Here is a 21,411-nt window from a genome sequence, read left to right on the forward strand (position 1 = left end):
TCTTCTTCTTCTTCTTCTTCTTCTTCTTCTTCTTCTTCTTCTTCTTCTTCTTCTTCTTCTTCTTCTTCTCCTTCTCCTTCTCCTTCTTCTTCTTCTATCGCAGCAGTAGCAGCAGCAGTATTTGTAATGCTAAGGATAGAATCCAGGGCCTTCTACATGCCAAGGGAGTACTATACATTGAATCATGCACAAAACCCTGTTATTGCTATTATATTTTACTTGTAATAGTTCCATTTCTTGCTCTTTGTACTAAATATATAAAAATGCCAAGATTATAATAATAGAATATTCTGAATTTCACTGGATCCTTGCTTTACCACTGAATTTTTATATCTTAAGATGTTTTCCTTCTATTCATTAGTATTCTGTCTTGAAAAAACTTCCCCTTATCTTTTTCTGTAAAAGTTCAGTGATGACAGATGCCCTCCACTTTCGTTTATCTGTGAAAATTTTTATTGTTTTTATTTCTGAAAGATCCTTTTGCTAATACAGTATTCTTTATGGCTAGCAAGATAGTTTCCTTCAGAACTGGCCTATAAGGTTTCTGCTGAGAGCTATGTTACTATGCTACTGTGTTATACACCCACTGAAATTCCTTTTTATCTTATTTGTTTCTTCTCTCTCCCTGCCTCTAGGATTGTTTTTGTCATTGACCTTTAACAGTTGATAGACCTATTGTGTCTGCTCTAGAACTGTACATCTCAGCTTTAGTATCAAGTTTTCTGAAGAAGGTCACCTGAACCTGTTACACAACCTGGTTTTTGATATTCACAGCACCTATTTCCTTTGCTTACTTTATTTCTTCACTTATTTTCTGTCTTCCCTATGAGAAACATCTTTGTAGAGGCAGAAACCATGTTTCTCTTTATGGAATCCATAGGTAGTATGAATGAAGGTTGAGATCTTGAGTTATCATTGAGTTATATTTTGAGCTTCCTCTGGAGAAACTCAAACATTTCTCTGTGATAGGCTGTTTTGTTTAAGATCTATTGGTTGGCTTCTAATGCAGAGTAGTGGATGGGATGAATATTTAGATCAGCAAATGTTTTCTGTAAATAGTCAGATAATTGATATTTTTGGATTTGTTTTAAAGCAACCATTAAGAAAGAGTCAAGACCATTTGTAGCCTTCATGACTAGGAAAATAGCTTTGGCCACATTTGGCCCATGGATCATAGTTTGTTTACATGGCTTTTAAATGTGTAATTTTGAGGCTTATTTCCTACCTGCAAAATAAAAATATGAGACTATCGACAGAAAGCAAATATCAAATGTATAAAGGATTAGAAAGAATAGCTGAATGAACCTGTATTGAAATAATGAAAAATTTCCGTAAAATTTTCCCAGAATTTTTTTACTCTTAATGTGTAGTAATTATGCTTTAAATCACATATAAATCCAGTCCTAAAAATTAAATCATTCTTGGAATTTTTCTACATTTTTCTTTTATCACAAAAGTATCCATATTTATTAGAGAAACTTTAGAAAGTAAAGAGGAGCATCAAACAAGAAAAACCAGGCCCAATGACAGATTGTATATTTTTTATTTTCCACTTTTAAAAATTGCATGTTAATAATTTAAAATATTTTAAACAAATATAAGTAGCATTCAGAATTTTAGTTAGCTATTGGGATGTAGACACTCATAACCAAGAAAAGAATTTGAGGAACTAGTTTTATGTGGTTATATAACTTCAAAATATAAAGATGATTTTGTTTTAATGTAGCCATGACATTTTATTAAGCAGTTAAGAGATATTTAATTTTAAAAATATAAATTACCCTTGATAAACATCCCAATATGTAAATATTTTTCTCATTTCAGGCATAAAATGCAGGAAATTATAGGTCCTTATCCAAAAAATACCCTCATCTTTTTTGGTATTGTTTGCTCTATTCCTCATTTGAGCCTGCCTTATATAATCATTTTAATCTTTGACACATTCATTTTAGCTCATGTATTTTATATGTACTTTATGTTAGGAAATGTTTTATAGATCTGCAATACCAAGGTATACCATTGATTCATTGTTTTCAATAATAGAAAGAAAACAGAAAAAAAAACTTGTATTTTTTCCCAGGGCAAGCATTGGTTTAAGAAAGTGATGAGACTATTAGAGCTCATAATCATGGATTGTGCTATGATGACTTGAAGAAACAACAGGTAATCAATAGGATAATTGTACAAACTAAAAATATAATTTAAACTATTTAAAATATATGATAAGCATTGTCATCCTGAGTCTATTCTACTCTTGAGTCTACATCTTTATTAGGTGTATATTTAACATTAGTTATAGTAGAATTCAAATTAGTATAATGACCCACATTGGGTGGGAAGCTTTCTGAATGTGTGAATGTGTTCATCTATAAGAATGTGCTTCCTTATTGTAAGGAGAAATTTCCAGGTGGAGGAACCAGCCTACTTCCTAGTGTTTATTCACTCTCGAGAAAAGGATAATTAGAATGTGAGAGTTTTTTTTCTTTTCTTTTTCTTTAACTATCAAATAAATGCACACTAGCTTTAGAAAGTCTGAGAAATACCATTAGGAATTTTAAAAAAAGAACAAAACCTCACAAAAATAATTCCATTATTCAGACTCAAAGACTGTTTGCATGTTAACACTGTAGCTCATTTCTCTATGGCATTGTACAAATACCAAGGTTTGTAAGGTTGGCTCTGGGAAGGTGGAGCAGACTCCTCCTCCCTCCTCTTGGTTAAGTCTCCACACAGTACCTGCATCACCTAGGTAAGTGGCACACTTGGAGGCAGTGACCTTCTCCCTCCCCTACCCCCCTCTCAGTTCACATCCACATTGGGTGTGGCCACACCTTCTCCTGCCCCTGGCCTTGGTAAATCGCTGCCAGCCTCTGGTTTAGCCTTTTTATTGCTGCTGCATGGGCTTCCAACTTGACTAGAGGAAGCCTACAAATAAACCTTTCACTTGCCTGAATACCTACTCTCTTTCTCGGCTGCCAATTTAATTTACCTAACAAGGTTCAGTTGTCAACTGTTTATCAGTGGTATTTATTGAATGCTTACTGTATGCAAGTTAGGGCCTGTGTTACACTCTGAAATCCTTTGATGAAAAAAATTTAGTCATCAATTACCAAAATATTCCATTTATAAAGACTCCAAACTTGTGTTTAAACTCTCACAAGTATGACAAGTATGTGTTATTGTAGTAGTTGCCATGTGAAAAACTAACTCATGTTATTAAGTAACTTGCAAAATGCTATTTTTGGTAGTTGTATTTGTCCTGCTAGTGATAAGAGAGCACAAATTCATTACCCTGTGTTTCAAATTCTTGTTTAGCAAGAATCCAACATTTAATATCGGAGACTTCAAAGACATAGCAAAAGTAAATCCTTTGGAATGTAAGTAGCAAATTCCAAAATTCTAAACCCTCATTTATAGATTGAGATGCTCTTCATCTTCACTTTTGTACAGAGTGAGGTTTTTAAAACTGTAAAGCAGATGCTGATGCTGCCTTCTTTCAATTTTGATAACCACCTTCATCTTTCTTATAATTCAGAGAAAGAGGATAGAAGAATTGAGACTAAAGAATTATTTTTTCTTAAATTCAACTATTGAAGTTGTGTCTTGACACATGCCTAAGTTTATTCTTTCACTATGAGTTATCTAGATTCCAAGTACAAAGAATCACAAAATCATAGCTGATAGAGTGGGGTAAGGAACTTGCTCATCTTTTGGGAAATTAAGGACCAAAGTAGTTAAAGCACCTGTTCAAGATCATACAACTTGTATGTGGTGAGGAACAGGCTAGATTGTAGCTCTTCTAATTGGAAATCATGGACAATTTACCACATTTTCCAATACAAATTAGAAGGGATTTTTAACTCACTCAAAATTATTTCATCATGTATATATTTACATTTTTATTAGAGATTTTAGTTTCAAATACTAGCTTTTGAAATTTTAAGTTTCTATGTTATTAGAGAAATTGTGATCCAAAAGTAATTCTTCTAGTAAATATTAACATGACTCGTTACAAAATTTGGACTCAAATATTAAGACATTTTTGGCACACCTTGATATGCTAATCTCTAAAATTACAATCTTAAAGATTACAATATAGCAGCTTTTAATTTTCTCAAGCTGGCCAGAAATTTGGGCCAAAAAAAATGGAATCATGGCTTATAAATCCTCTATGTTATATAAACTTTTGACATTGTTTTTCTCATTAGGCATTGTAAATGATCCTAGGAGCTATCTCATTGTGTGTTAGTAAGGATTAAAAGAAGTAATATACACAGAACAGATAGGACGAGAATGCCCAATAAATGTTTACTATTATTTTGTTGGTTTTATGATTACAATTAACTTATGAGCTAAATCCTAATTATTAACATTTTTGAGTTTATAGAATATATAGATGAAAGTATCATACAAATTGGCTATATAGTTTAGGAGTATTTTATATGAAACCATTTTAAATTATAGTTTCTATTTTTTCTCTTATGAAAATAGTCTTAAATCATAGCTATGAGGTTTTTTTTACTGGGGTAAAATTTTTTATGAATCTTTAGTATTGACTCTCTTTAAAAAATAAATTTGCAAACTTTCTTATAATTTGAAAATGAGGGGTCACAATTTCCTGTCCTGCAGAATTTTTTAAATGATCGCTGTTAGTAACTGGGTATGATTTTATTTTAAGAGGATTTTAAGAGTGAGTTTGGGCCTCTGGTTTATGCACTGAGATAAATTACCTCAGTGATATACATAGGGTCCTTGCCCACAGGAGGATGAAGAGATAGAAGAAAGCCCTTTTTGTATTTTTACTTCCTTATATCCTAGCAGCTTAGCAAAGCTTAGTGAAACACTTGAAAAGAGTCTTTAGGATTTACACAAAGATGTTTGGAAGGAGGAATTGGGAAGTGCCTTTTATTTTATGTAAAGCAGGGGAAGAATGGTAAGAACAACACATAGAAAATGTGCTCCCAGCCGTTAAACTGGGGAATGGTCCTGAGTTATCTTCAGGTGAGTGGTGAAGGGGCCTTGGTACTCCACCTTTGGTATGGCTCTCATATGTTAATCCTTAAAAATGCTGTTCTAATATTCTGGAAGCTAGGAGGTTGCTTTGTGCTATCTATACCTGTAGATTTACCAAGATAAGCAATATATGTGTGTCTCCCGGAAACTAAGGCTGGATTACATAGAGAAACCAAATGTTATCTTTCATCCTCTCGAAAATCCACTGCCTAGTGCCTAAAGGAGCTCAGAAGAAAGAAGTTGAGTCAGAGAAAAGTGCAGCCAAGTCTTCAGTAGAAGTCTAAAAATCCTATAAACTATACCACACGCTTTCAATACTTATCAGGTCCAGAGAGCCAATGCTAGAACTAGTGAAGTAAAAACTTTCCTTCCCTTTGGCAAAGGAAAAAAAACAAACAAACTTTTTTGACTTTTTCTCCTTTGCTCTTAGTTCTCTTTTGTTTAGTTTGAGATGGGGGTCTATCTATGCAGTACAGGCTGGCTTGGAATTTAAGATTGATCTGCTACAATATTGGAATTACAGGCTTAAACCTCTATATCCACTCCCTTCCCTGCTTTTACCTTTTCTCTCTCCCTCTCTCTCTGTGTTTCATATCCAAGTCAGAAACTGTAGCTAGCAAGCTGGAGCAGAAACATATGTCAAGATTATCAAAATCACTCTCCACTCTGATGTGCATGAAGAAGGGAAATGGTGATTTTTTAAAAAAAATAATTGTACTAGGATTAATTAATGTTTCAGTTAAAAAAAAACTTTTAATAGTGGAAAGTCATGAAACTTGCCCTGAATTTTATTTTGGGGTAAAAGGAAGAGCCAGCATCAGAATAAAGAAAAATGGGTAATCTTTAACATTTCAAGATTATTTCCCTTAGATTCTATTTGTTGGACATACTGATTTAAAAAACACCTCTATTGAGTTCACTTCATAATTTCCTTGTTTTTAAACTTTAGGTTTGTGATGGCTAGGTAATCGAAAGTTTGCTCTAGATAGGTTTGTCCATACTTAGTCTCTATGACTGGAAAATAAGAGACGTGAAGCACCTTAGATATATGAAGAGTGGTATATGGCTTTTAAAAGCTTTGAAATGCTTTCTCCTACCACAGCCCTTGCAACTGGTATATTTTAGATGTTAGGAAGATAAAAATAAAAAAAGATCTTATTTAAAAACATGTTTTATTTTATAAAATATTATAGAAGCATTGTTGCCAAAGGAAAGGAAACTCGCTCTTTGCATTTAACTATACCAGACATTAAAAATAAAGTTAAATATACTTATTTTGTAGATTACATATTCTATAGAATTTTCTCTACTGATTAGAAAATACTCCTTTAAGCAGAGTGAAAAGCTACCCAAAACTTTTAAATTATTTACTTGTGGCATATGGATTTTAGAGAAGAAAACATTAAATGATTACTGATGATTATAAAATATTTTAACATTCATTAACTATTGAAATAAATACATTAGTGTCTCCTTTGATTTAAATAAAACTTGAAAAAGTTAAACATGAAATAATAGGGTTTTTAAAATCTTAAGAAAGTGTAAAGTAGCACTCTTCATTGTGTGAATATAAATAATGTTGAGCATTGGATTATGCATAACAAAGCATATTATGGTTAATAAAATTAGTTGGAAATGGAATGTAGTATGATTAGCAATCTGACAAATATAATGAAAGGATCCTGCTACATATTTTACTATTAATCACATGGCACTTTTATTCATAGTGGCACCTAAATTTGTTTAAGGTAGAAAGGCACCGTTGAAAGATTAAGATAAATTCTCTTACTAGAAAATGAGCAATATTATTTGTTCTAATAGGATAACACTACTTTGCTATTTAGTGCAGCATATATTCTTTAAAGGAACTACAGATAATTCCTAAGAACGAATATCTATGAATGGTTTGACCAGTCTTGTTTTCTTTTCCAAATGTTCTACTATGGACAAAAGTTAAGGTAATATATTTTAGACTGGATTAGTGTCTACTTCTAGCAAACAAACAAATCATGAGACTCGCAAAGTTCTTTCCCCTACCCCCCACTCTCATCTAGAAGTATTCCTATATTTGTAATGATCTCTTTGGAAACCAAAGTTCCTTCCTGAGGAGCTTGTTCTCTGCCAGTGCTTGAAACATGATTTCTTCATCTCCAAGAACTGAAAATCCCACCTGCCTTTTCGTATTTTAAGACACTCTTTGGCAGTGGTGACAATCTCTCAGGCTTTAGGTACTGATTCTGTTTTCAAATTGCATGTTTATGTTTGACTAGATAACACATCATAGGATCAACACCATCAAGGCTACCTACAAAACTGACAAGAGACAATTTTTTTCTTTTCAGTAAAGAGAAATCTATCTGACGAGTTGCCTAACCGACTCTGCATGTTTTACCTCTGAGAATGCTACGAGTCCCACTGTGCTGTGAGTTCAGTGACGAATCTTAGCAGACTTCACAAGAAATTCCTACCTGGACCAAGCTATATCCTGTGCGCTGGACCAGTGCGCGGAGGGCCGCTTCCTTCTGGGTGCCGCTCAATCCATCCCCGGATTTGTGATTTGATTCCATTGACAGTGATTATCAGCAAAAAATCAGGTTAATTAGGGTTGCTCACTGAAACCAAATTTAAGATAAATTAAGTAAATTACTGTTGCCAAGTGCAAACCCGTCCTGTTCATAAAGGCCATCTTTACGGAGGGAAACATTGTCTGTAAACGAGCCCACTCGTTAAGACAAACAGCCACAATACAATGCAACCATAAGAATAAGACCAAACAAGTCAAACCAAACCCCCCAAAAAATCCCAACAAGTTGTTAAAAATGTTGAATTTAGTTGAAATTTGGAAGTTAGCAACAAACAGTACTCATAATCCATTTAGACTGCTGATCTTGTGTAAATTGGTTCATGACAATTTAAAAAATTGGAAGGATGGTCCCTACAGATACAGGAAGAAGGCATGATTATTAACCCAATAAGATAGGGCATCAAAGGGCTTCATTTTTCTGTTCTATGTTACCTAAAATGTTTATCTTCCCACTTTCTCTCTTCCAGAGAAAAATGTCTAGCATAGTGTGTGCAAATAACAGGTGATACAAATGTAAGATAGATTTGAACAAAACCAGGGTTATGGATTATTTTATGAGGGTTTTAGAAAAGTTTAATGAGCCTGGATTATGTACCACTCAATGAAGCATGTGAACCCTTTGTACAATCTAAGAAAGCATGAAAAATTTCACAGGTCCATATTGTGTACAAAGATATAAATACAGAAGTATAACATTTTGTTAGATTTTTCTGTTGGAACAAACACATGATTTGAACCTCATTGCAAATGTGGTGGTTGCTCAAATTTACAGGTTCTCAGGACAAGGATAATAGTTATTCTGAAGACTCTAGGCTGTGGTAGGATGATACCTGGAGTGCCTCTCTATGCTGGCATGAATGTTATTGGGCTGGGTTAGAATAGGAGCTGCTCAGGACAGAGGGAATGGCTTTACCAGTGGAGTGGACCAAATACAAGCCTATTGGTTTTTGATCATGGTTTCTCTTGAAAGTTTTCTAATAAATGCATTAGATATTTCTTTATATTACTTTTATTATCATTTAAAGAATAAGAATTAACAATAACTAATAATGTAGGAAAATGGGTAAAGAAAAATCAAATGAAAGAAAAAATGTGAATGATAATTTCATAAAAATGCAGCTCAAGGTATTTTATTGCTAAAAATACTATTATTTAAGTGATAGAATAGTGATCTATAATACTTAAAGGAATGTCAATGCTATCATGATAATTATTATTATTAATATTGCACTATTAATAATAGTAATAATAGATATTCCAGTTTTGAAGTGATTGAAGAATAACCCTCCATCATATTTGTTAACTGTTATTCAGAACCTAATATTTTCACCCAAAGGAATAATGTAAGATGCCAGAAGGGAGAATATCTGTCAGCTGATACAGGGATGGATTAGGTCATCCTCTGTATACAATGTGGCTATTTTACCTCTGACTTTTCTCATAATTCTTGCTTACTCTTTGATCACATATGACTTCACTTTGAAGTTATTTAAAAAAAATTAGGTTGAAATCTTTGAAACTAGGACAAAAATAAGATTTAGAATTTGCTGTAAGTAACCTTTTACAGACTGAGGTTACTCAGTGGTGAAGCTCTTTACTACAGGAGTGAGGCCTTCTGTCCCATCCCCAGCACAACAAAACAATGCAACAAAAACAATGCAAAACATAAAGCAGACTCTTGATCTTCAATTTTTACTTCTCAAAAGTCATACCCTCTCCCAATATTGACCTAATCTAGTGGGTGAATTTGAATTCCAGATAAATATTTTTTAAAGCAAGTTGAACTTTTGTTCAAAAGCTTAGTCAATTTTGAAATGGAGATTTTGTAATATATTGCCTAATTTAGTACATTATTAATTCTTTAGATCTCAGACTAGAACACTTTGAAAAAATAATTTCCAATGTATTGATTAAGGCAATAGAATCAAAACCAAGCACTCATAAATGTTGATTACTTCTTTCTTTTTTATTTTTTTGGGGGGTCCGGTTGTGGGGCCTGAACTCTGGGGCTTGGGCGCTGTCTCTCAACTCTTCCACTTGAGCCACAGCACCACTTCCGGCTTTTTTCTTTTTGCTTATGTGGTGCTGAGGAATCGAACCCAGGGCCTCATGCATGCAAGGCAAGTGCTCTACCACTGAGCCACCTTCCCAGCCCCTGTTGATTATACTATATACTATTTTTCCATGATCTTTCAAGACATTGAAAATATAGCAGAAAACCAAGTGGATGAGATGGTTTGGAAGTCAAGTAAAGAAAGGGTTAAACAACCAGTGCATGCTGCTGCTAGGTAGAATAAGGCTTACATAGGAACACAGACAAAGGAATTAGAATTCATGGAGCTAAAATTTTGTTCCTCACTGGATTCTCTAGAGAAGTTCTTTAAACTGTCTTGTCTTACCATCCTCAACTGAAGCATGATTCACTTTTTTTTTATATTGTGAAAATAGTGAACAGAGGGGTTGCAATTACATGGGCACGATAATGAGTACATTTCTTATCAAGCATTGTAGACTCCTCCTTTGTTTCCCCTTCCCATTCCTTCCCATCCCTTCCTATCTCCCCCCTCTCCCCGCCAAAGTTGTAAAGTTCATTTTTCGACATAATGACTTGTACATCTCATTGTTGCAATGGGTCTACCTGTATCCCTATTTATCCCTATGATTTGTTTTTTCCCTTCCCCTCCACAAATTATACCAACAACAAATACAGTGAAAGCAGGGGTTATACCATGGGGGAGGGAGATACAAAGCAACAAAGAACTCATCTTATAAATATGTTAGAAACAATTGCATGAAAGAAAAAACATTTGAATACTTATCTTGGGGTTCATTTGTTATATATACACAAGGGAATTCTATGCCTCCATCAGAAAGAATGACATTGCCCCATTTGTTAGGAAATGGAAAGACTTGGAAAAATTTATATTAAGTGAAGTAAGACAGGGCCAAAGAAATATAGGTCCTATGGTTTCCCTTATTTGCAATAACTAGTATATGTCTGAGTCAAGCAGAAAAGGTCAGATAAGTTGATGTTAGATGAAATGAACCCCAAGATAAGCATGATTCACTTTCATTTAAGGACTGGATCCTAGGTATATGCCCTGACACTCACAGAGCATGCTCCTTTGTAACTCCTAGCTTATTGCTTGGGGTGTCTTTCCTTCCCATGTCTCTTGATTTGCCCACTTTGGCCTTACCATTCCTTCCTGGTTTTATTAAAATGTTTGTTCTGTGGTATTTTCTTTGACAATCTCCATGGATATCAATGAGGGCTGCCTGTACAAATCCAGTACATGTCCATATTGTTGCTACACACAGCACTGTAATTATTTGCTTCTGTCTTTTTTATTCGTGTCCGTTTGCTAAGTATGGAGACTATCTTTACTCATGGTTGTTTGCCCAAAAAGTTTAACTTGTGATTCTCCTGCTAACTTAATAGATAGTTGTGGAATAACTGAAAAACATTGACCAACAATTTAAAGGAATTGAATTGATTTGCTCTCAATGAAAAGTAAAAATGACCTGAACCAAATACCCTATTTCAATGACTTCCTGAGAGCTCTATTCTAGAAGAAACTATCATTATGTGACAAATTGATTTTTATGGTTTCTCTGCATTTATTTATGCCTACCTCATAGAGGGATAAGGAAAAGTATCTCATGTTTGAAAAAGAGTTTTCAACATGTTTGAAAAAGAGTTGATATTTTGAAATACTTCTTTGTTTTCTAAACATAAAATCATCCTTTTTTTCTTCTATATGCCTTTCTTATTTTATATTTGCAAATGTTAGTACCCATTTAATGAAGAAAGAATTAGAGGTCAGAGGAGGATAGAATTCATTCTATATCCCTTGCTTGGCTGCACTGCTCAATAGAGTTCATCCAGAGTTCACAGATGGACAAGGTCAGAACAAGAGTTCATGACCCCTATGGCCTCCAGTACCACTGGGATCTGGTTCAGAGAAGGTGGCATGGATACAGAGATAAGAAGGAAGTTAGAAGAGAGGAAAAGAGATGAAAAGGGAAAAAAAACTATGTTTTTCAAAATTGTACTGAATCTGATGAACGTTATCTGCTATTCTGCAATTGCAACTCTATTCTGGATAGAATAAAATGAATTTATTTTGTACACAAAAAATTGTTCCCACACGGAAAACCAAGTTGGGAAAACAAGCCAGAAGGGCTTTGCACTGAGAATTGTGATTTGGATTTGCTGGAAGTTGTGGGAATGTTGGAGGGTTTTGTGGTCCAGGTATAATATATATGGATAACTGGAAAACTCAAAGTGATGTATTAAACTTTATTTTTTTAAGGTCTACCAAAATGATAAACAGGGAAAAACATCAGTAAGACAAGAAAAGCACATTTAGAGAGTCTAGAAAAATAGCTTGGAGAGGATAAAATAAAAATTGAATATGGAGAAAACCTTTTTCAATGATAAGCAGTGGAGAGGTGTTCTTTTGTAATTGAGTAGGAGCCTCTGGACCTGAGGTGGTAACATTTCACATTGTAATGTTTTTATTTGGTATTGAAAACAATTGATCTCAGGTTTATTTTGGAAATAAGTTAGAGAATTAGCCCTTTAATTGAGCTTTTATCATGAGGCAAAGAAAAATTAACACAGAACATCCATGTATAAATTCCAACAGTAGCTATAGTAATGTCACACAGTCTCAATATGTGACATCTTATTTTTCAAAAGTAAAAACCATCAGAAAAATAACCAGAATCCTCTCTATTGTCATTAAAGCATTAATAACAAGTTATTAAGGAATGTGTAATAAATTTTGCATTAGTTTTGGCTATGTCAATTTTGGACTAGACAAGTCTTATGATTTTAACTTTTCTGAGACTTGTTCTATTTTTTTAAGCATATAAACATTGATACTTAACTTGTGTATTGGGGTTATATATTTAAGATTAAATGAAATTTTTGTTGTTAAAAAATAACAAACACTTCTTAGGTTACCAGTAGAACAATACATCCTTTTATTGGCAAATAGCATCTGTCAGTAAACATGTAACACACTTTATCCTCAATATTGAAACAGTGCAATTATTCAGTCTCATTAGGAACTAATAAATCAACCATGTAAGACTATTACAACAAATAAAAGAATGCTGCAAAGGCAAGTATAAATATTTTCTAAGAGAAAAAGTCAAACAAAATGTGAGAGGAAAACATTAAGGAAATAGAATCTTCCACTGAAGTTTGAGAAATGTCAAAAACTTACGTGGATAAAATGGTAAAATTCTACTGAAAGAGCTTGTTATTTCATTATTATAAAAATGCCTATTTTTCCTATAAATCTATAAATCTAGCATGTTTCTCACTAAAATCCCAATAATATTTTTTGGCATTTGAAAATTTGTTTTTGTCAATCATCTGGCAGTATAATATGCAGTAAAGTATTGATATCATACAATGTATAAACAAAGTGTAAACAAAATTAGCAAGATCAAATCAAATGTGGAGATAGACAATTAGGTGAATGGAATGGAATAAAATCCTTGGACCCTAGTTTTGTTTATATTGGAATCTGCAAATAGCAGTGTCATAAACAATTTGAGAAAGAGACACAGTTGACATATCACCTAATAACCCATGCTCCCATTCTAAGTGTAAGGGATAATCTTTAAACAATGTTGTATAACCACTAGAAGAAAGCATAACAGAACAATTCACTCATTTCAGGAGAAGGTCTTCCAAACTAATGTGTAAAGAGTCATAATAAACAAAGTCTAACCGGCTTATCTACATAAAAAATTACACCTTCTATATTGTCAAAATAACATTAAAAAGAAGCCAGAGACATGATATATATATATATATATATGTATATATATATATATATATATATATATAAAGATTACTTTAAAATCAGCAATAAAGTGACTCAAGGGATAGTCAATTTAACAAATGAAAATAGCTCATAAACTTATGGCTTAATTATGGTCATCTTGAACAATCAGGAAAATACAAACTAAAACAAAAACTGAGATACTGTTTTATTTTTAACCTGTTATATGGCAAAAGTTTTAAAATAAGAATAATAAAATAGAAAACATTTACCAAGCACATATTGCATGATATGTTTCAAAACCTTAAAATATGATCCATTTTATCCTCATAAAGGTAGAGTTGGGATAGGTGAGAGGAGAACAATGGAAGGGGTAATAGACCAAGAAGCATTGTACTCGCAAACTGACATGATGAACTGAAACCTCTCTGTACAACTGTGTAATCATAGAAAAATTACTCAGTAATTAGCACAAGTAATAAACCAAGATGGAGAAATGTGGGTTAATGTGGCCAAGATCACATAGGTAGGAAGCGACAGACAGATGAGCTGAATCTTCGGGTCCTGACTTTACTGTTCTAGAGTTTATTTTTTTCCTTAATAAAAAGTAGACAGGAGATGGAGATACGATAATAGCTACCTGCTTCCTTTAACATGTAGCTGTGACAAACCCAAGGGACCATAATGAAACTCATGATGGTGGTAAGCTATGAGTCTGCATTCTCTTTTGTGGGACCACAAGCTTCATCTGCAGCACTTTGTAATTTAGCGTCTGTACTGAAATGAAAATGAGCTATTATAATAGCTCTTGGTTCACTTGGACCCTGATCTGACCCCCTTTATATATAGTCCAAAATGGCACATGTTCATTACCAGCTCTCTGTTATGTGCTGATTCATATCGCACCCAAACAGTAATCCTTGCAGAGTGTTTTCCAAATGATGCTTGATCACTAGACCCAGGATCTAACCCAGCTTTCATATTTACTTTTAATCTTATCTTGGATTAGAAGTATTGGCTCCTACTTTCCATTGATCTTTGGTTTTCTAGGTTATAGTTGGAAAGCAGTCGGTTCAAGATGAAACATCTTATGAAGTATTGCCAGAGTGGGTCACCAAAACAACAAGTGCTTCTCACAGCCCCATAACACAGGTACTTTGGGAGGTGAGTGGTTCACCTCCACCTTCCAGTGTTCATATAATTCCTTTTTCCTCCTATGCCTCTTACTCTCTTGCATTTTTATTCTTTCTCTGGCTTCCTTGGAGTTACAGAAGTTTTTGTCACCTCTACTTTTAAGAGGATACTCTAAGTATTCTTAAGAACAGTAGTGATGAAAACTTTCTAAAAAGAAACAATTATTTTTGCAGAGGTGTATTGGGCCAATGATGCTTTGACAACTATTTGTTACTAGTTAAAATCCATCTAGCATTTTATTTGGGATCATTCTGAGTCCTAACTCTAGGAAAATAAAATAGTAAAACCTAAGATACTGGGGAATTTTCGTTGGAGTAAAATTATGTACAGAGAAAAAAATTAACTGATATTAGGAGAAAAATAACATTGGAGCTCCTGAGAGTTTGCCAGTGAAAAATAATAACCATATATAATAAAATTATGCATATATTTTTATGATTAAAATTATAATTTGCAGGCATTTTATATACATATATATGTGAGTACACAGGTGTATATACAACTGGAATAAATCAGGACATTAAAATATACAAGGGGAAGAGATAGGTTTTTTCCCTTTATTTTTATTTTGTATTTACATTTTTAGTGAGTCAGAATTAAGACTCAGAGACAAACTTATTTCAAAAATTTCCCAAAGTCTTAGGAAAGTTAAACACACTTATCGGTCCAACAGATTATCATTCTTGCAAAATGACCCTGACATCTAGAAATCTTTTTTTACTTAAGATTAAAGTAATTTTAGACATAGAAATCTATTTTCATTTAAAATAAGCTTTAAATACTATGACTTATGGCCCAATAGTAACACATCTGTGTTTTAGCATATTCTTGTTAAAACGGTATTACAGAGACACATTTTTATCTGCTTTAAGATACTTCACCATTTACTTGCTTTAAAAATGCCCTTTAAGTTCAATGAGAATCCTTTTAAATCCCTGAGATTTAGCTTGGAGTGCTAACTTACAAAGACATGAGGAAGCATTAACCTATGCATATCTCTACAAAACAGGACTTTGAAATTTAACTGCCAGTGTTCTTAAATTTTAGGAAGCAACATTCACTCCATTTAGTCTTATCTGCCTCTATTTCTGTGATACTCTCAAAAATTTCACAGAATCTTTGCCTATAGTTTGAGCGAATTTCTGAACTGTGATTTCAATAATTTGCTTAAGGCCCCATTTTTATCCTATAATCAACACATTCTTTCCATTGGCATTAAATAATCACTGGATGTTGGCCTTAGCAAAGCCAGTTTCCTCAGTTCTAAAGATAAAGGCATACTACACTCACGTTTTCACCATAGCATCTAGAAAAATCCTGAACTCAAAACAGTATGGATGAGGGGTACCACTCAACTAATTCTGACCATATATGTTAGCATAATGCCAGCTTCCTCAAGGAAAAAGTCAAGATCCTGATCTCATGGGGAAGGTATACCAAATATCAATTAGGACAGTAGGATCTGTCATGTAGACAAGTGTCCTCAAAAAAAAGACAGTTGTTGAATGGTGTGGAGTAGAGATGGCCTCAAGATTCAATGATCACTAATGAGCATAGTAATGTGTGCTCCAGTTCCTTGATTTTAGAACAAAGGTTTCAAGAATGGCACTCAGCATAGAACAGCACATGTTGTTCTAAAATATAGGCAGTAGAGTCTGACATTTTTATCCAGCCACTTCTGTTAAATGGCTACTGACCACGATGGCTCCCACGGCAGTCCTGATGGTCCACAGTCCCCTCACCTCCCACTTTTAGTTTTTTTTTCTTTATGAATCTGTTCTTCCAAAGTCCCTTTGCTTCTGCCTCAGAGACTGATGTGAGACAGATCTATTTACTTTGTGGTTACACTTTTTATTATGCTACTTCTTCTACTACAGTCATTTTTAATTTTTTTTGGGGGGTCCAGTTGTGGGGCCTGAACTCTGGGCCTGGGCACTGTCCCTCAGCTCTTCAGCTCAAGGCTAGCGCTCTACACTTGAGCCACAGAACCACTTCCGGCTTTTTTCTTTTTGCTTATGTGGTGCTGAGGAATCGAACCCAGGGCTTCAGGCATGCAAGGCAAGTGCTCTACCACTGAGCCACCTTCCCAGCCCCACTACATAGTCATTTTTATCAGTTGTTTTGAGGGCTAAGTATTTTTTTGGGGGGGTCCGGTCGTGGGGCCTCAACTCTGGGCCTGGGTGCTGTCCCTCAGCTCTTCAGCTCAAGGCAAGCGCTCTACCACTGAGCCACCTTCCCAGACCGGGCTAAGTATTTTTTGTGGTAACTATGAAAATAACAAAATTGGGGAGATTTTCACTTTGGAGTGAGGATTCTTCTTGTTTATTCTGCTTTCCTTGATAATGGCCCAGGTTCTATCAAATTGTTCTATATCAACTAAATCAGGTGGGTCGGTCAGAAATCATTTCTACTTTGGAAAAACTGCAACAGCTAGGGAGAGAGAGCCTCAATATTTCCTTAGAAGCCAGTGATGAGGATCAAGTTAAAATGTCATCTACTTTAATTCAGTCTCAAACCCACTGTCTACATTTCCTCTTCTTATCCTACCCCCATTTACTTCTACTGAAGCATTGTCTTGTTCACACAGAGATGTGATGAGAATTATGGCTATAATAACTCAGTATTGTTCTAAACACTGCATATAATAATTTCTAATCTACTTAATGCTGGCTTTAACAGCTGAGGATTTAAGTACTAAGAAATTCTTTGTTCAGTGTCACATGCTAGTAAGTGATAGGAGTTAAGCCTAGAAATTCTGAGTCTCAAATCTATTACTTTAACATAGAATCGGTTTCTTTCTGTCATGCCAACACTCCGTACCACTGGGCTGTAAGTATTGTAATTCTGAGTTATTGACTTATTTTAATGGAAAATGTTTGACTGTATGGCTTGCTTCTTAAGGGGAAATTTCTGGACACTGTATAATGTTTTCTCTTAGAATAAAATATCACTTAAATTAATATCATTTAAAATATTAAGGGACCACATGACATTTCCTGGGTGATAGCATTTCAAGTCAATGCACCCATATTAAGTATCTGTTACAATAAAGAAGCAACATGGAGGGACTCATGTTTGTAAATGTGATGCCTGATTGATTTTAATAACAAATCAAAACATTTAATGAGTAAACTCTTCTCAAGAAACAGACAATATTACTTTCAAGTCCCTGCCATCTCCTTCTGTTTACTCTAGGCTGTCATCTACCAGGTCTTCTCTTTCTCACCATTCAAACTTACTTTTCCTATGCATATACTTTTCCCACAATACTTTGCTAGATTTTTTAATCTGATAGGAGATTTTAGACTGCCATATCTTCATAGCTTACACACTGAATCCTAATAAATTTGATTTATAACAAGCAAATCTTATTACACCCATCCTGGATGAATTACTATTTGAGCTGGTAGATCTGGTATTTGGTAATATCTGTGTTTCCATTTAAACGTCTAAATTAGGTAGCATAATATGGAATACCCTTAGTGACATGGACTTAGCAGCCCAGTTATTTTTCCCTTGGGTGAAGGGTACATCTTGTAGATGAGAGGTGCTGTATTCTTTTTCAACACTAAGCATTTGAGTTCATGGCAGCTGAATCTGTCAGGACAATTACTTTGTTTTTAGTGATGCTCCATGGTTCTCCTGTTTCTAAATTTATGGTGCATGTATTTCTTTTTAAACTTTTTTAAATTTTTTATTTTTTAGGGTCCGGTTGTGGAGCCTGAACTCTGGGCCTGGGCACTGTCACTCAGCTCTTCAGCTCAAGCTAGCACTCTACCACTTGAGCCACAGCGCCACTCCCAGCTTTTTTTCTTTTTGCTTATGTGGTGCTGAGGAATTGAACCCAGGGCCTCAGGCATGCAAGGCAAGGGCTCTTCCACTGAGCCACCTTCCCAGCCCCTGGTGCATGTATTTCTAATGTGAGTTGATCCTAGCCATCTCCCAGCTCACAAAATTGGTCTCCCTTAACCTGAGTCTCTGGTAGTGTTTTATCTGAGTCTACTTAGAGAAAGAATGAGGGGACTAAAGGAAAAAAGAATTCCTCTTCATTGTGGAAGCCTTATTCATCTTTCTCCTAGAATTTGCTTACAGAATTGGTTGAATTAGAAATTTGTAGGTTGGGAGGTGGTAGGACAGTAAGGGCCTATGTGAGGGTTGGAGTTTTGCATCTGGATTCCTATCCAACTCAAATATATCTTCTGTCTTTGGGAAATTCACTTAGCTTTCCTCTATCAAAAGATCTCATATAGCCAGGCATTGGTGGCTTATACCTGTAAATGTATGTACTCAGGAGGCTGAGATCTGAGGATCAGGATTTTGAAGCCAGCGTAAGCAGGAAAATATGAGACTCTTTTCTCCAATTAACTACCAAAAATTTGGAGTTGGCACTGTGGCTCAAAGTAGTAGAGTGCTAGTCTTGAGCACAAAAGCTCAGACAGTGCCCAAGACCTGAGTTCAAATCCTAGGACAACGATTTTAAAAAAAGGAAGGAGGGAAGAAAGATCTATAATTTCCTTCAGTTCCAATGTGCGTGACAGGTAGCAGAAGTTATATGAAAATGAAATGGACAGTGGATTAGAAAGAAATATCCTAGGAAACAGAAAGGAGGCAACAATGCTTGATAAGAAATGTACTTGTTATCTTGCCCATGTAATTGTAACCCCTCTGTATAGTATTGTCACAATAAAAAAAAGAAAGAAAGAAAGAAAGAAAATAAGAAATATCCTAGGATAGACATCCATATGTGCCAGCCCAATTTAACCTCCTTGGTAGCAGATTTTTTATTTCAGACTTCTAGTGCAGACAATCAGAGGACTGCTGCTTAAGTAAATCTAGTAAGGCAGGCTGGGAAGGTGGCTCAGTGGTAGAGCGCTTGCCTTGCATGCCAGCAGCCCTGGGTTCGATTCCTCAGCACCACATAAGCAAAAAGAAAAAAGCCAGAAGTGGCGCTGTGGCTCAAGTGGTAGAGCGCTAGCCTTGAGCTGAAGAGCTGAGGGACAGTGCCCAGGCCCAGAGTTCAGGCCCCACGACCGGACCCCCCCAAAAAAAAAGTTACAAAAAAAAAGTAAATCTAGTAAGCCTATATACTTCATTCTGAAGATCCTAATGACTAAATAAGCACTTTACAGAAACCCAATGAAATAGATAAATAGAAGAATATGAAAGGTACTAGAAATGAAAGCCCACTGCATTTGTACATGTTTTTCCAGTCCCCTGCCAGTCTGCTAGCAATTTTATTATCCTCTTTTCCTTTTTCTTTCACTGTGTTGTATTGGTATCTTGACTGGTTCAACTTCTTCTTGAAGTTTTTTTTTTTAACCAGGACTTGCATGTCCCAGACTGGTTTGTCTCTTTCTCCATGTGTACCATAATATTCATCATTTCATCTACCATCTTAATGGATTAATAAATGAAATAATATGAAATAGAGTGAAGGGCCACTACCTTATCAGTAATTAAAGTATAAACAGAATAGGCAAGAGTAATTTTTGGTTAACCAACTTTGTACCACTGGAATGACAAATCATGATTCAATAATTGTGAAGAAACGACTTGTATGACAGTAAACATGAAGAAAGTTGACATCAACCCATGCAAAACTCTTCTGTATGCAATGTTTGTAAACTAGAATATCTCTAGCAATAAGTGCTACAGTACTTATTTAAATCTAGTGCTTTTTAAATCAATTGGGCGTCCCAAAGCAATGATAATTTTCTAACTGCTGGAGGAAGGGAAGACATTACTGCCTAACTGGAAGTGGGATTTTTACAGAATTACAAATTCAATTTGCTTCCTTAGACATTCTGTCTGGCTGAATTGTTATGTACAAATTCTCTTTAGACATATTATTTACTGGCACAGAATATGGCACACAGAGGAAGTTATGTACCTGTTAATCCTCCTCTCTTGATATTATCAGTTGAAAAGTCTTGTTGGAAAATATATTCCATGGGAATATTAATACATGTAACACTCCATCTAGAAGTCTGTATGCTAATAGCTGGCATATTTTAATATAATAAAATTAGAGAGTGATCAAGACATCAGAATAGTTTAGTAAAGATGATTATTTCTACCAATGGAAATACATTTAACCCTCTGAATCTGTGGATTCCCCATTCACAGACTGAAAATATCTGAAAAATATTGTGTTTGAACAAAACACATAAAGGATGATTTCTAAATGGTGCAGTATAACAACTATTTAGTCTTTACATTGTATTAGATATTATAAAAAGAGTCTGAAGAGCACTTAACCATAGAGGAGTATATGCATCCATTATATCATTTTTATTAGGGTCTTGAGCGTCTGAAGGTTTTGGTACCCACATGGGGCTCTGGAATTAATCCCCAGCAGTTACCAAGGGATGGCTGTATTTTAAAGTTTGATTTGCATCACACAAAAATATTTTACATAGCTGGGAAGGTGGCTCAGTGGTAGAGTGCTTGCCTTGCATGCCTGAGGCCCTGGGTTCTATTCCTCAGCACCACATAAGAAAAATAAAAAAAAGACGGAAGTGGCGCTGTGGCTCAAGTGGTAGAGCGTTAGCCCTGAGCTGAAGAGCTGAGGGACAGCGCCCAGGCCGAGTTCAGGCCCCATGACCAGATCCCCCCCAAAAAATATATTAAAAATATTCTACATAAAACTGTACTTGTGAAATGAAAATTTGTAGTGTTTAAGGCCAGTAACCTAATTGGAGTAGTTTTGATAGGACTTTGTCACTACAAACTACCTTTCCTCATCCAATTGGCAATAAATATTTATTAATAATAACTGCCTGAAATTGCTGTGTCAGGTCAAGGAGCAGATGGGATTTG

General features: G+C 34.9%; 1 protein-coding gene across 2 annotated transcripts in view; it reads right to left on the bottom strand.

The window, feature by feature from the left end:
• The window catches only part of A1cf (APOBEC1 complementation factor), a 64,460-nt gene that overhangs the window by 40,009 nt on the left and 3,040 nt on the right, over nucleotides 1-21,411 (bottom strand). For both annotated transcript variants that reach the window (XM_013017237.1, XM_013017236.1), the window contains exon 2: nucleotides 7,482-7,625. In XM_013017237.1, coding sequence (XP_012872691.1) covers nucleotides 7,482-7,580 — 99 coding nt within the window. In that variant the 5' untranslated portion in view covers nucleotides 7,581-7,625. The remainder of the gene's footprint in view (nucleotides 1-7,481; nucleotides 7,626-21,411) is intronic.

This window comes from Dipodomys ordii, unplaced genomic scaffold (genome assembly GCF_000151885.1).
Source record: "Dipodomys ordii isolate 6190 unplaced genomic scaffold, Dord_2.0 Scaffold34, whole genome shotgun sequence".
NCBI lineage: Eukaryota > Metazoa > Chordata > Mammalia > Rodentia > Heteromyidae > Dipodomys > Dipodomys ordii.